This window comes from Culex pipiens, chromosome 1, assembly GCF_016801865.2.
Source record: "Culex pipiens pallens isolate TS chromosome 1, TS_CPP_V2, whole genome shotgun sequence".
Lineage (NCBI taxonomy): Eukaryota > Metazoa > Arthropoda > Insecta > Diptera > Culicidae > Culex > Culex pipiens.
This window is the reverse complement of record NC_068937.1, coordinates 44,424,656-44,438,792: the sequence shown is the minus strand read 5'-3', so window position 1 is coordinate 44,438,792 and position 14,137 is coordinate 44,424,656. Positions and strand designations below refer to the sequence as shown.

At 34.9% G+C, this 14,137-nt stretch overlaps 1 protein-coding gene across 1 annotated transcript in view; it reads left to right on the top strand.

Moving 5' to 3' along the window:
* Positions 1-13,037, top strand: part of LOC120424496 (uncharacterized) — a 96,687-nt gene extending 83,650 nt beyond the window's left edge. Inside the window, exon 5 of the mRNA XM_039588682.2 lies at positions 12,085-13,037. Within this exon, the coding sequence (XP_039444616.1) occupies positions 12,085-12,161 (77 nt within the window). The 3' untranslated portion in view covers positions 12,162-13,037. The remainder of the gene's footprint in view (positions 1-12,084) is intronic.
* The last annotated feature ends 1,100 nt before the right edge of the window (positions 13,038-14,137 follow it).

Genomic DNA, 14,137 nt, shown 5'->3' with positions numbered 1-14,137 from the left:
GTCGTATCAACATAGTCCGAATAAGCAAAATATAGAGAATTTTCTCAGCTTTTCAAAAATATTTTTTTCAAAACTGGGCAAACATGTGCACTAATTTAAAAAAAATGAAAAACTGCGACTATTTTCAAAAAAGTCACTTAAATATGGCTATAACTTGAAAACGGTGCACTTTATCAAAATTTTAGTAAAGTACTTTTTGATTGCAAATTTGATTTTACATCGAAAAATGAAGTTGAAAAATTTTTACGACCGAAATTTCGATTTTTTGAAAAAATCAGTATTGATTAAAAAATTCATAACTCGGTCAGTGATTTTTTGCACAACCTGGAAATTTCTGAAAAGTTGGCATTTTATGTCTTCTAAAACATATCAAAAAATAAAAAAAATTAAAAATAGTTTTTTTTTGTAAATCAAGTTTTAGTGATAAAAAGTTAAATAAAAAAATCACCAAATTTTTTTTTACCGTGTATTATTTTTTCCAGTGTAGTCCGTATCCATACCTACAACTTTGCCGAAGACACCAAATCGATCAAAAAATTCCTTCAAAAGATACAGATTTTTGAATTTTCATACATCATTTTTGTATGGACAGCTGCCGAATTTGTATGGAAAATTATATGGACAAACTAATGATGCAAAATGGCTTCTTTGGGCATACCGAAGGCACCAAAAAAGTTTCAGCCGGATTAAAAAATACAAAAATTAAAATTGAAGAAAAAAGACCGATTTCGTAGAGAATTGCTCTTTTTTGATTTGGCTCAAACTTTGGGGGGGCCTTCCCTATGACCAAATAAGCTATTTTGCGTCCTTGGTTCACCCATACAAGTCTCCATACAATTTTGACAGCTGTCCATACAAAAATGGTATGTAAATATTCAAACAGCTGTAACTTTTGAGTGAATTTTCTGATCAATTTGGTGTCTTTGGCAAAGTTGTAGGTATTGTTGAGGACTATTGAGAAAAAAATAGGTACACGGAAAAAAAATTTGAGGATTTTTTTTATCAACTTTTTTTTCACTAAAACTCAATTTTCCAAAATACGTATTTTTTGATTTTCGAGATTTTTTGATATGTTTTAGGGGACAAAATTCCGCAACTTTTGAGCCAAAGCCAAAAATTTCGAAACGGTCGAAAAATTTTACGAATGTTTCATGTACAGTCGACTCTCTGGCTGTCGATCTTCTCGATATCAATAATTCTCCATCCATCGATGAATTCTTCAGTCCCTTCAATCTGCATACTTCAATTATCTTCATTCCTCGATATTTTCCCTTGCTTGAAGGATCTCTTCCTCGACGGTCCATTGGATTCTGTTTGCTTTGAAAATCTCTTCCGGTTGTCAATAATTTCGCTTTCTCATGGCTTGCATAGACATTTTTCTTGGCGAAACGAAGCTTTGAAGGGTGTTTGACATTAGTTTGTTTTTGTTTGATGGACGTTGCCATGATTCTCTCACATAGCTGGGTATCAAGAAAAAAATATTTTCAATCGAGTCTTCATTTTGCATCGTTCTGTAAACTGATGATTCTCTTCCTCGACGGTCCCTTGGATATTGACTACCAGAGAGTCAACTGTATTAACATTGAAAATCGGACCATTAATTGCTGAGATATCGTCATTAGAAAATGGTGGGCTGATTGGGTGAGACTTAGAAAACTTCAATTTTCGTGTTTCTTTTTCTTTAAGCCGCTGTATTTCAGCAACCAGAGGTCCAATCTTCAATGTCTCTTAGACAATTTTATAGCAAATTTTCTGAACTTTTCAAAAAAAATATTTTAAGAAATGGTCACTCATGGTCACTATTTTTTAAAATTGAAAAACTGCAAATATTTCGCTAAAATCAAACTTTCGGTGGCTATATCTTGAAAACGGAGCCCATCATCAAAAAATCTGTAAAGTACTTTTCGATTGCAAATTCAATTTTGCATTAAAAAGTAATGTCAAACTTGTTTTTGCATGAAACTTCATTTTTTTCCAAAAATCACTATTTTTTCAAAAATTCATAACTCGGCGGCAGATTTTTTGACCATGTTTCTCTATGGCTCAAAAGTTGCGGAATTTTGTCTCCTAAAACATATCAAAAAATCTCGAAAATCAAAAAATACGTATTTTGGGAAATTGAGTTTTAGTGAAAAAAAAGTTGATAAAAAAATCCTCAATTTTTTTTCCGTGTACTAATTTTTTTCTCAATAGTCCTCATCAATACCTACAACTTTGCCGAAGACACCAAATTGATCAGAAAATTCACTCAAAAGTTACAGCTGTTTGAATATTTACATACCATTTTTGTATGGACAGCTGTCAAAATTGTATGGAGACTTGTATGGGTGAACCAATGACACAAAATAGCATATTTGGTCATAGGGAAGGCCCCCACAAAGTTTGAGCCAAATAAAAAAATACAAATAAAATCCATTTCCGGTTTTGGTAGAGAATTGCTCAGTTACAGGGTAAGAAAAAAAAAGCTCCGCGGTGCATCTGAAAGCTGAAAATTTCTAAAACATCTCAAAAGGTTTTTATTTAACCCAAGTTACATTGATTTCAAAATTGTCATTTTATGAGATTTTGTACCATTTTCTCGATGAGAAAATTTACATGACTGTCGCATAAACGAGAATCAAAAATGCTCCAAATAAGCTCGAATCGACGCCGTCATGCTATCATGTTGTACGTTGCTTTTTGACGTTCCGAGAAAAACGCGTTTTAATGTTTCACTATGAATAAACAAAAACGAGAAGACGCAATGTAAACAATAACGAACACAGTTTGTTTGGCTGACCATTCTGTGCATTGCCCCTAAGTTTGGTTGAATTAGGTTGCCGGATTCTCGAGCCATAATTGAAAATGTTTACGCTAGTCGAGCTTGTGTCAAACGCGTTCTGACCTGAAATCCTTTTGGCTACATGTCGCACTTACATCAATTTTCAGGCTGTGTTAATATAGCACGACAAGATTGAAACTTCTTTCATATGAAAAGTGACAAAAATGCATGGAATTGTTTCGTTTTTTATTGATTATCTCAGGATTGAAACCTGATTTTGGGGATCTGCGAAGGTGAAAAGGTGAGGCGTTGTGAGCTGCACAAAATGGCGTTCTTGTCTCAATTTGGCCCAAAATGCACGAACGACAAGTGCAGTTTTGTTTGGTTGATGAGCAAACATGGTTGAACCCGTTTTTGATGGCAACTAGGGTGATCTTAAATGATCTAAACTCTAAAAATAATCCTGCAAAGTCACAAAAACCACGAAATTGTAGAAAAATATTGTTTTAAATGAAAAAAAATACCCTTCTGGTTTATGGCAGATTCGCAAAGAACATAAAATTTCCTAAAAAATGCCATGCGTCTCTTTTTTACAGCCGAGTAAGGCCGTTGCAAATATTTTTCAAATTTTATATCGGCCCCACCCTCCCCTTCCCCTCTACCTTCAAAATTGGTTCTAAAAATCAGGGGCAAAAAATATGTCTGGAAATTGGAATCTAATCAACTGAGACCATATTTGGGCATTTTGAGCATGTTTTGGGCTGGGCTCGCTTAAAAATATTTTGAACTTTTAATTTTTAATTTAATTTTAATTTTTTAACTTTTTTATTTTTTGCCTCACTCACCCCCCTCCCCCATAAAAGTCTCTTTGACATCAAATTTCCAAACCATCACCAATTTAGTTGAAAAACGCGTCTTTTTTCGAATGTTCAAAAATTGAAGGGTTTGTACTTCACTCCGTCAACAAAAAAAAAAAAAAAAAAAAAAAACTAGCAGCTTTATCTATATTTCGAGGGTTTGATAGCAATTTCGTCATTGTGTTTCACCATGTCTCATTTTCGTCGATCAGAAAAGTGGAGTTAAAAAGTGAGAAATGAGTTTTTGAGAAAATTCCTACAATTTCTCAAAACAAATCGATTTCCATAATAACAAAAGCAAACTCCAAGAAGCCCCCCTTTTACCCAGCGCACATTCTACTACCAGACGCTGGAAATGAAGAGTGAAAAAAGAGCAGAGAAAAAAAAATCCGCATCGATATTATAAATTTTAAATAAACCTCAATGATGCGCTCTCCCGCTTATGACGGTATCCATTCCCCCCCTCCGCTTCCCTCCACCGTCCCTTAACCTCGAAATGGTCACCCCGCTGGGTCCTATAAAAAGGATGATTTTATCTTTGGACCTTGCGGATGGTTCATTATTTCTGCTTTAACGCGGTGCTGTTTGGAAAATTGCGCGGGGAAATATTTTTAAGGAAAAGCTGGGGGAAACGAGGAGAAAGCTTTCACGACGACCAGCACCGGAGAGGGGAATTTAATGAAATTGAATGTTTTTAGAGTGATTTTTAACGCCGAAGAGGGAGAAATGTTTTTTTTTTTTGTGCAGACACATTTTTTTTGCTGTACTTGTTTGTTAACGCAGGGAAGGGGAAAAAATAACGGGGGAAATACTAAGATATTCTATGCTACGGTTATGCTTTGGATGGTAGAGGTTAGGACAATTGGGCTTAAGTGTGATGAAATGGGATTACCTTCATGATGATTATTGGTACGAGGGTGAACGAAATGAACACATTACTTTAGACTGACTGAACGATTAAGGATTTGAAAAGGGGCACTTTAACTTTGTAATGGGTTAAACATTAAATTTCTTAATAGAATGTATTTGAAGAGCAAAAATGAACTAAACAACTGAATGTGTTTCAATTATGTAAAACATTATATTAAATTTTCACAAATTTGTTTTTTTAATATTGCGCTTATAAATGAGCTGTCAATCCAAAGCATCACTTTTTAATTTCAACTGCTTTGCCATCGCAAATTTCAATCAATCACAATCCTCTCACTCGTAAAAAATAATTTTCTTGTGAACTATAAAATTTCTTCAATAAAACCTAATCCATCCACACTGACTACTGGAGGGAAAAAGCCGATCCAATTTAACGATTTCGATCGCAAATCTTATCGCTCGACGCCCAACGTCATCGTGATGCACGACAAATTTTATCCCCGGCTATCTTCCACACAGAGCAGCAGCAGCATCAAATGGCAAGCAAATCACAAACTAACATAAATCAAACTCAAACCGACTCCCCCTCCCCCTTTCCCCGCTTTCCGACGATTTTTCCTCCTTTATTCACTTTCCATCCGTCAGATTTACCCCGGAAATCACCCTGAACCTCCCACCTCTTTCTTCCCCTTCCCATTAAGCTGAAAGCTGCGGAAAAGCTTCCCCCCATCCAACATCAAAAAGCTCGTAAATTTTGTCTTTCATTATCGACATCTCGGGCATCAATCAGTTTGGAAATTGATCAGCTGATGCCAACGACGGTGGCTCCCAATGACGAAAAAGGAAGCTGGGAGAGTGGGGGAGCAACAAAAAAAAAAGTCTCTACCTCCTCTTCCCCCCCTTCCCCGTTTTGGATCGTAAAATCGGAGGAAAAATACACGCTAGGCAGTGGGATCGGAAAGAGTTGATGCAATCCATGGAAAATTGCAAGAATATTGCGCTACAAATATCTAAAAGACACCAACTTGCTACAACGTAACGCCTGAATTGATACATCCAAAAAAATTAAAAAAAAATTTCGGAGGTTGGTATGACACATTTAAACTTTTTTTTTTTTAATCTAATTTCAAGATGAGATGAGGAATAATAAATAAATAAGATATTAGAATACACATTTTCATCTTTCAACAAAAAAAAAAATGAGAAATTTGGTTGTATCCTTGCCAAAATATACAGTATGTAAAAAAAGAATTTACACCCCTTGGGCACTATGCACATTTTGTGATGAAACATGTAAAAAATTTAAAGTTTGACAGGAACCTAGTACTACGTTTTGTTCAGAAACTCATGCCAAACATTTTGCTACAAAAAGCTCATGAAAAGATGATTTCTATAAAAAGTTATATAACAAATACTATTACAAAAATAAAAAAGGTGCAAAAAAAGTTTGTACACCTTTCGAAAAATTAACATAAATAAAGTTATTCGTTAACAAATCACCATAAATCCAGTCTCCCAACTCCAGATAGGCATCCTTGACTGATTAAAAAAATAATTTGGATTGAATATAAAGTTAACTTAATTACTAATTAGTTTCTATAACTCTAGAAATTCTATATAAAACATATCTAAACTTAATTTTGCAAACTTTCATTTTAACTAAATGTCAATATATTATCATAGAATTGCTAAATAAACATTTTGGAGTGGGTATAACACCGTTTTGGGGGTATTTGTAACGATAGAATAGATTTTTCGTTGGAATTTCGTACCAACCCGGAATTACGGCGTCGGAAAATCCTCCGGCATCCGAACTGGTCCACAATTCACAAGTCAACCTATGTGGCATCGGAAAGGGCATAAAATTTCCGATCTTTTGAAACCCATACATCCAGGTTTTCTATAAAACCTACGTTTTTAAATACCTAGGTAAAAACGTTGTTATGGTTTCGTTTGAGCAACCTGCCAAAAATGTATGGAATTTCGTAATTTTTGTTCTCGTGGATCAAACTTACTTTTTGCCCTGGTATTTAACAATTGTAAATTAAAATTTTAAATAATTGTTCGTATTAAAAATTATATATTTCCTTTTATATTTGGTCAGTTTAGAAAGGTTGTCGTATTTTTTTTATAGACAAAGTATTTTCCATAAAAATTGATCAATTTACCCTTCAATTCACCGATATTCAACTCGTATTCAATATGATTTCGATTAACATTTATAAATAAATTGATTAAAAACCGTCAAATTCAAATCAAGATATCTAAAAATAGACACGGATAGACACGGAGATATTTTCAGGAAATGTAGTTGAAAGTGTGTACTTTCAGGTGCATTGTTCGGTTTTGCGCCAAAATGCGCCATTTTGAAAACATAGCAACTTGAAAATAGGCTCAAAATCACATAAAAATGGTTATAACTCTTCAATAAAGGCTCAAAACATTTTGCTGTCTTCGGCAAAGATGTGTAATTTTATGTCATAAACAACTCTTCAGAACATAGTAGGCCGCTAAAATGCTAACATTTTGAGTTATCACCACAAAAGTGCTTTTTTGGACCATTTTTGCAAAAATTGCGTATATTTCGAGTAGATTGAGAGCTACAAATTTGGTGCCTTGGACAAACTTTCATGATTTTTTTCCTCTACAACTTTGCCCAAGACACCAAAGCCCTACAACGTCATCCAAGAAAGTTAGTTTTTGGTTGACACCCTAGAAGGTCGTCACCCTGTATGTCAATAACTTCAAAAGATAGCCCTTATTAAGTACAACAACTCTTCCGAAGACACCATTTGGCTAGGACGTCAAATAAAGGAGTTATCAATTTATTCTACTTAATTTTGCCATTCTAAACACTGTGTAATTTGGATACTAGGATGTAACAAAAATGACTTTTTGGTGGGCATTCAAGGGTTTGTTCCGGTGGGCATACTAAGCCCAAATCCAAAATATGAGCTTGATTGGACGTAACAGGAGCTGGCGCTCCGCCCTTCAATTTTAAATGGGATTTAACCCGTAAAAATAGATTTTTTCAAAAATGTCACATTTTGAGGCATTTTGGCCACTGAAGCGTTTATTTTCAACATCGTTGGCGTGTAGGCCAGATCCTTGCGCATCTTTTGGTATGTATAACATTGAAATTTGGAGCACCCTGGAGCTCGGTACAGACCTTCAAAGTTTGGCATTTTTTCGAAAAATCGGCCCCGGCAAAATCAAATGGCGTCTAGGGCGTCGCGAGGCGCGACGCATATCTTTTTTGCCGGGACCGATTTTTTGAAAAAATGTCAAACTTTGAAGGCCTGTACCGAGCTGCAGGGTGCTCCAAATGTCAATGTTATATATACCGAAAGATGCGCAAGGATCTGGCCTACACGCCAATGATGTTGAAAAAAAAAACGCTTCAGTGGCCGAAATGCCTCAAAATGTGACATTTTTGAAAAACTCTATTTTTACGGGTTAAATCCCATTTAAAATTGAAGGGCGGAGCGCCAGCTCCTGTTACGTCCAATCAAGCTCATATTTTGGATTTGGGCTTAGTATGCCCACCGGAACAAACCCTTGAATGCCCGCCAAAAAGTCATTTTTGTTACACTCTAGTGGATACATCCAATGGAACAGTCACATTTTTGCATATATGTTCGATAATAAGTTTAATGCTTTTATATTCAAAATTTTCAAAAATGTTCAGATATTAATTTGACGGGCATTTGAAAATCCTACCAAAGTAACCCCGGGCTATAAAAGGTACCCCAGTTTACGCCTGTTTTGCAATGTTCGCAGAAACATCCCAAATGTAAAAATCATTAAGCTGAGAGCAGTCTTACATCGGCTCGAAGAGCTCTTCGTAACAGCTCTCATCTTTTTCTAGAAGGCAGTTGGTAAATTTGTAGGACACAGGCCCGTAGCCAGGGGGGTGGGCTTCGGGCTGAAGCCCCCCCACCCCCTCGAAATTTTTGGAAGACATATGGGAGAGAGGGAAGAAGAAGAAAAGAAGAAGAAAATTCCTTCTTCCTGCCCCCCCACCCCCCTCCCCCGAACCAAAATTCTGGCTACACTCCTGGTAGGACATTTTCTGTTCGAAAAAATATGTTCAGAGATGGTCAGGTCAAGGTCAGTCATGACTTTTATAGGTAAAAAAAACGTGGCTTTTTAACAAAAACCTAATTTTGAGAACTTTTTGAAAGCTATTTTGATTTAATATCTTAAATAATCAATTAAAATACCTTTTAAATGCTTTTTTCTAATAATCAATGATTTTTAAATAAAAATGGCAACACTGTCAAATGCATTTTAACCAATATGTGTCACAGTTCATAGCATTTTTGGAAATATTTGAGCGCATGACAGTCGCAGTGAATAACGTAAACAATTAAATCAACAATTTTTAATAACCGTAGCCAACGTATGAGCATTGCACAGCTACGATAAATTCTTGAGGAGATTAATTGGAGAGCAGAATTATTCGTGAAATTACCAATATCCTAAAATGAGATTTTTCAATAATAGTTATGTTGCGCAATTCAATATTCAAGCAAAACAATGTTAATATATCCTGCGCAATCTTAATGTAAAAATCCATGGTAACGTACTAGCATTGGCCCAATTACATTGTTTTGTTTGATTTTGTGCGAAAAGTCGAATAAAAAACGGAGTTTTTTTTCCTGAAAAGGCTTAAGCAATACCTACAACTTCGTCCAAGACAGGAAATTCGTTCGTAAGATACAGTTTTTAATATTTTAAAAGCCTTTTTGTATGGACGGTTTCCTTAATTTAAAAAGTTTTGTATGTACGAATTATGGATTTTTTAATACTTCCTAGAATAATACAGTTAAATAATGTTCCTTATTTTAAAGCCATTAGATCACATTGTACATTTTTGAGTTCTTCTTGACAATTGTAGAGCTTGGCAAAACAAAAAATATATTTATTTTTGAATGTATTTTGGTCAATTTTATCAAAAGATATGGATAAAAACCGATTATAATGCACATTTTCAAATAAAGATAAAATGAGTTTAACATTTAAAAAAACCTGCAAGATATTATCAGCAAATATATTATAGAATGTGTATTTTCAGATGCTCCGAGGATGTTTTACAATGGCGTCGTATTTTGGCTATAACATTCGTTTAAAAGACCAATTTTCGTTATCTGGGAAAAAAAATTGTAGGCAAAATTGAAGTTGATGAGGGCTATTCAGATAAAATTATTTAATGTACGGAAAAAAATATTACTGATTTTTAAATCAACTTTTTTTTCTCCAAAATTTATATCCAGTAATCAATTTTTCTATTATTCTAATATGTTACAGGGAACCGAAACCCGCAACTTTTCAGCCATAGAGAAGTATGAAAAAACTTATTTTCGCCCAGTTATGAATGCCCGCCAAAAAGTCATTTTTGTTACATCCTAATACCTACACACCAATTTCTCATTACTGAATTTAGTTAAATTTACTGAAATATGCACTACTGAAATTTTCAGTAATTGAAAAATTTCAGCAAATTTTGACAGTTCCATACAAATTTTAACTGATGTTCAGAGAAAAACTTACTGAACATTTCAGTAGTGCAGTTTTTGGTAAATATCAACTAAAAACGAGCATCAGAATTTGCTGTGTATCGACTCAGAATCTTAAACTGAACAAATGTCTGTCTGTCAAAATTATCACTCAGTTTCCTCAGCACTGGCTTGACTGGTCGCATTTGACTCAGTTTAGTTTAGTTTAGTGGATCGAGTTTCAACAAAATTTAAGTTTCGATAAGTAGTTCAAAATTTATGTATAAAAATATGTTTTTACATATATCCGAATGTTAGATAAATTACCTGAGATCGTACCAAATATCGCCATGTTATGTATCGTTGGATAGATAATCATAAGACCTTTCCAATGAGTTCAAAATATTCAAGATCTGGAAACCCTGTCTCAAGTTATGACCATTTAAGTAATACTTAGGTACTTTTTGGAAGTCGGATCCCACTTATTTGTAAGTAAACTATCTTTGGATCGATCATCCAACCCATCATTGGAAAGTTAAATGAAAGACCTTTCCATTGAGTACAAAACATTGAAGATCTGGCAACCGTGTCTCAAGATATGATCACTTAGGTGATATTTATGTACTTTTTTGAAGGCGGATCTCTCGTGTCGGTACCAATCATTCGACCTATCGTTGCTTTCGAAAAACCTTTCTAACAGGTTTTAAATTGCAAAGATCTATGAGAATCTTTTAGTAAGGAGTGAGGAAGGCACCAACTCGTCGCCATCGTGCTAACTTGTCGTACGTGCATTTTGGGCCAAATTGAGTTAAGAACGCCATTTTGTGCATCTCACAATGCCTCACCTTTTGACCTTCACAGATCCCCAAAATTCGATTTCAATCCTGAGATATTCAACAAAAACCGAAAAAACTCAGTGCATTTTTGTCACTTTATACATGAAAGTAGTTTCAATCTTGTCGTGCTATCTTGTCACTCCATGAAAATTGATGTAAGTGCGACAAAAGGCCAAAGGGATTTCAGGCCAGGAAAGTCAGGATGCGTTTGTTGCACGTACAAGCTGGACTACCGTAAACATTTGTAATTATAACTCGGGACTCCAGCAACCAACTTCAACCAAACTTTGGGACAATGCACAGAATGGTGAGCCAAACAAAACGTGTTTGTTGTTGTTTACATTGCGTGCTCTCGTTTTTGAATATTCAAGGTCAAACATTAAAACGCGTTTTTCTCGGAACGCCGAAATGGCGGGTGCGACAAGATAGCACGACGACGTCGAACTACAATCGAAAATAATAATACAGATATGTTTGATAAAGTGTATTGTTTTCAAGATACAGCCACCAACAATTTAATTTTAACTGAACCGTTTTTCGTTTTTTAAGTGTCCATGATTGTCCATTTCTGAACCATTTTTTTCGAAAAGTTTAGAAAATTTCCAATTAAATTGCCTAAAGGACGTTAAAGATCTGCACCTCTGGTTGCTAAAATACAAAAAAAAAAGAAAAAGAAACAAGAAAATTAATTTCTTTTTAATTGTCATCCAACCACTATGACAATATAGCAAGCTTCAATTTTCTTATTACCACTTTAATCATGAAACATCTTTGTTAAACTTCAAGAATTGGAAATCATCTTTTTAGTGGATTTTTTTTCTGTCATATGAAATTTTAAGATTGTTCTAATGTATGTAACATGTTAAACACACAACGTTAAAAAATCATGAAATAAAGTAAATTCCAGACTCCAGACAAATAATGGAGTGCTCGGAAAAAATGATCTCCCGATAAACGAATCACAAAAAAAAATATTTTTTTTTCTTGTTCCGGGTCGTTTAGCTTTGGAATTAAAATCAAGATTGCGGCTAAAATGGTGGTGATAAAATTTGTAAAAATGCTCTTTTTCTGTAACAACAATCAAGAAATCATTTTTTTATTTCATGGGGTCGCAGAACGTGATATACTAAAAAATCAAATTATCCGAAGTTCTTAATAAACTATCGTATAATCGAACTTCGGATAGTCGAGTCTGAACTGTATAAAAAGTTATCTTTTATCGAAAATGCACTAAACTATTTTTTTCTTTGTTTTTTTTTCAGCTTTCATCACTCTTCAGCTCCTGATCCATCGATTGAACTGCGGCCACAATCAACGTTTCCAGTTGGGCACGATCTAGTTAAAAGATTTAAAAAGGGCCACTTATGTGCAAGTGATTTAACGTTCAAAAATTAGCAATGCAGAGAACAGTTAGACAGAACATTCCTTCGTAAAATCTTCAAACATTATCAACATATTCTCGGCAAAACGAAACTAATTCAATGCCAAAGTTTGGCCCTGCCACGCAAAACATATTGCCAAAAGAAGGATGAGTGTTAATTTTGAGAAAGTACGTGAATTCCCGTGAAATACGTGATTTTTCCCCTTTTTGGCTAATTATTTGCATAATCACAGCTAAGAGAGGTGGAGAGGGCTGGCCAGTGGAAATTTTTCTCCGGGAAAAACTCGTGCAAATGAGTTTGCAAAGTTGGCACGCAAACATGTGTGTGTGTGTGTGTGAGGAGTATCCTTAAGATGAGGGTGGCGGCGCACAGAAAGTTGCGATTTCGAAGGAATGTTCCGTCTTGCCACCTTCGGCCGGCATGAAGTTTGTTCGTGGGAAATTCCTAGAAGAGAATCAAAGTGAAAAGCAAAAGGAAGTCCCACTTTCCTGGCGTTGTGGATGGGCGGCGCAGAAAAGTGACACGAACTCACAGGCGAGAAAGTTTTGACGGACGAGTGTGTGCGAGGCAAAGTTAGGAGGAAAAGTTTCATTAAAGTTAAAAAAAGAGAAAATAAGCTTGATGTACAAAATAAACACAGATTGTAAATATTGATTCGTATCAGAGCCAAGGCAGTGAGATAGCAAAATAAAAGAAATGTTAAAAAGACGAAAGTAAAATAAAAATGGTAAAAAAGAACACACCTACACAACACAGTAACAAATGTACACACAAACACACTGGAAAAAAAGCAAATAAAGTCACACACACGCGTAAAAGTTTTTCAACATAAATATGTGTGTTTTATTTTTCTACGACAAAATGCTTCGTGGAAAAGCGTGCGTGCGTTTGCGATGGGCGAAGAAACTTTGAAAGAAAGTTCCACCTATTTCCTTTCTTCTTGTCGAAAAGTCCAAAGGTAAGTAACATAACTAGCGGGCGATGTTTGCTCAATAGACACGGCCAGCGGATGATGATGAATGTATTTTTGTTTTCCTGTGGAAAATTACTCTCTTACAGGTCTTAAGAATGTCTTGTTGGAAAAAGTTTTCGGTACAAACGATTTGATTGCAAAGTTTTAAAAGCTATTGGTTTGTTTTCTGTGGATTCAAGGATTTTTCTTGGCGCAATTCCCAGATCTTTAGAATACCTTTAAAGAACTAAGATATTTGAAATTCACAAAAGCCCTCTCTTCAAAGTTTCCCAGAAAACCTGAGGTCAAATCGTTATTCCTAAAAATATGTTTTTCTCTGAAAAAAATGCAATCGATTGTAAATAATTCTAAATAGGGGCAAAGCACCTTACTCAATCGTGCTTCTTATGTAGCTTTATCAGCACTTTGACGTTCAATTACAGCCCATAAAAATAATTTTTAGCAAGCAAGTTTCTATGTAAAGTTTTACAGCATAAGTTGTTTAAATAGTGGAAATCAGCCAATTTGATGGAGTTAGGAACGAGTGCACAACCTGCAATAAAAATAAAATTTAAAAAAAGTTGCCCCTCAACTCCACCAAAGTTGAAACATTTGCTTAAAAATGTTGTTTAGTCCCCTGATTTTTCAAGCAAAAACCAAAGGTTGTGGGTTGCCATTTTTTTTAATTTTGGGAAACGTAATTTTATGTGATTTTTTTAAATATTTTTTTTCGTTTAAAACCTTTTTTTTGTCATTTCAAAATGTCGTGTTTTTACTAACTTTAGAGTGTAACAACGTTCTACATAGTTGTAGAGCAGGCAATTACAAAAGTTTTGATATAAAAACATAAGGTTAAATTAAAAAAAACTTAGACTTATCCCTACCAATAATACACCCAAAACTGGCAGCGCTAGTCCGAGAGAATGATGGTCTCGAGTCGAGAGAATAGTGGTACCATTCACAGACGCAGAGAACACAGCT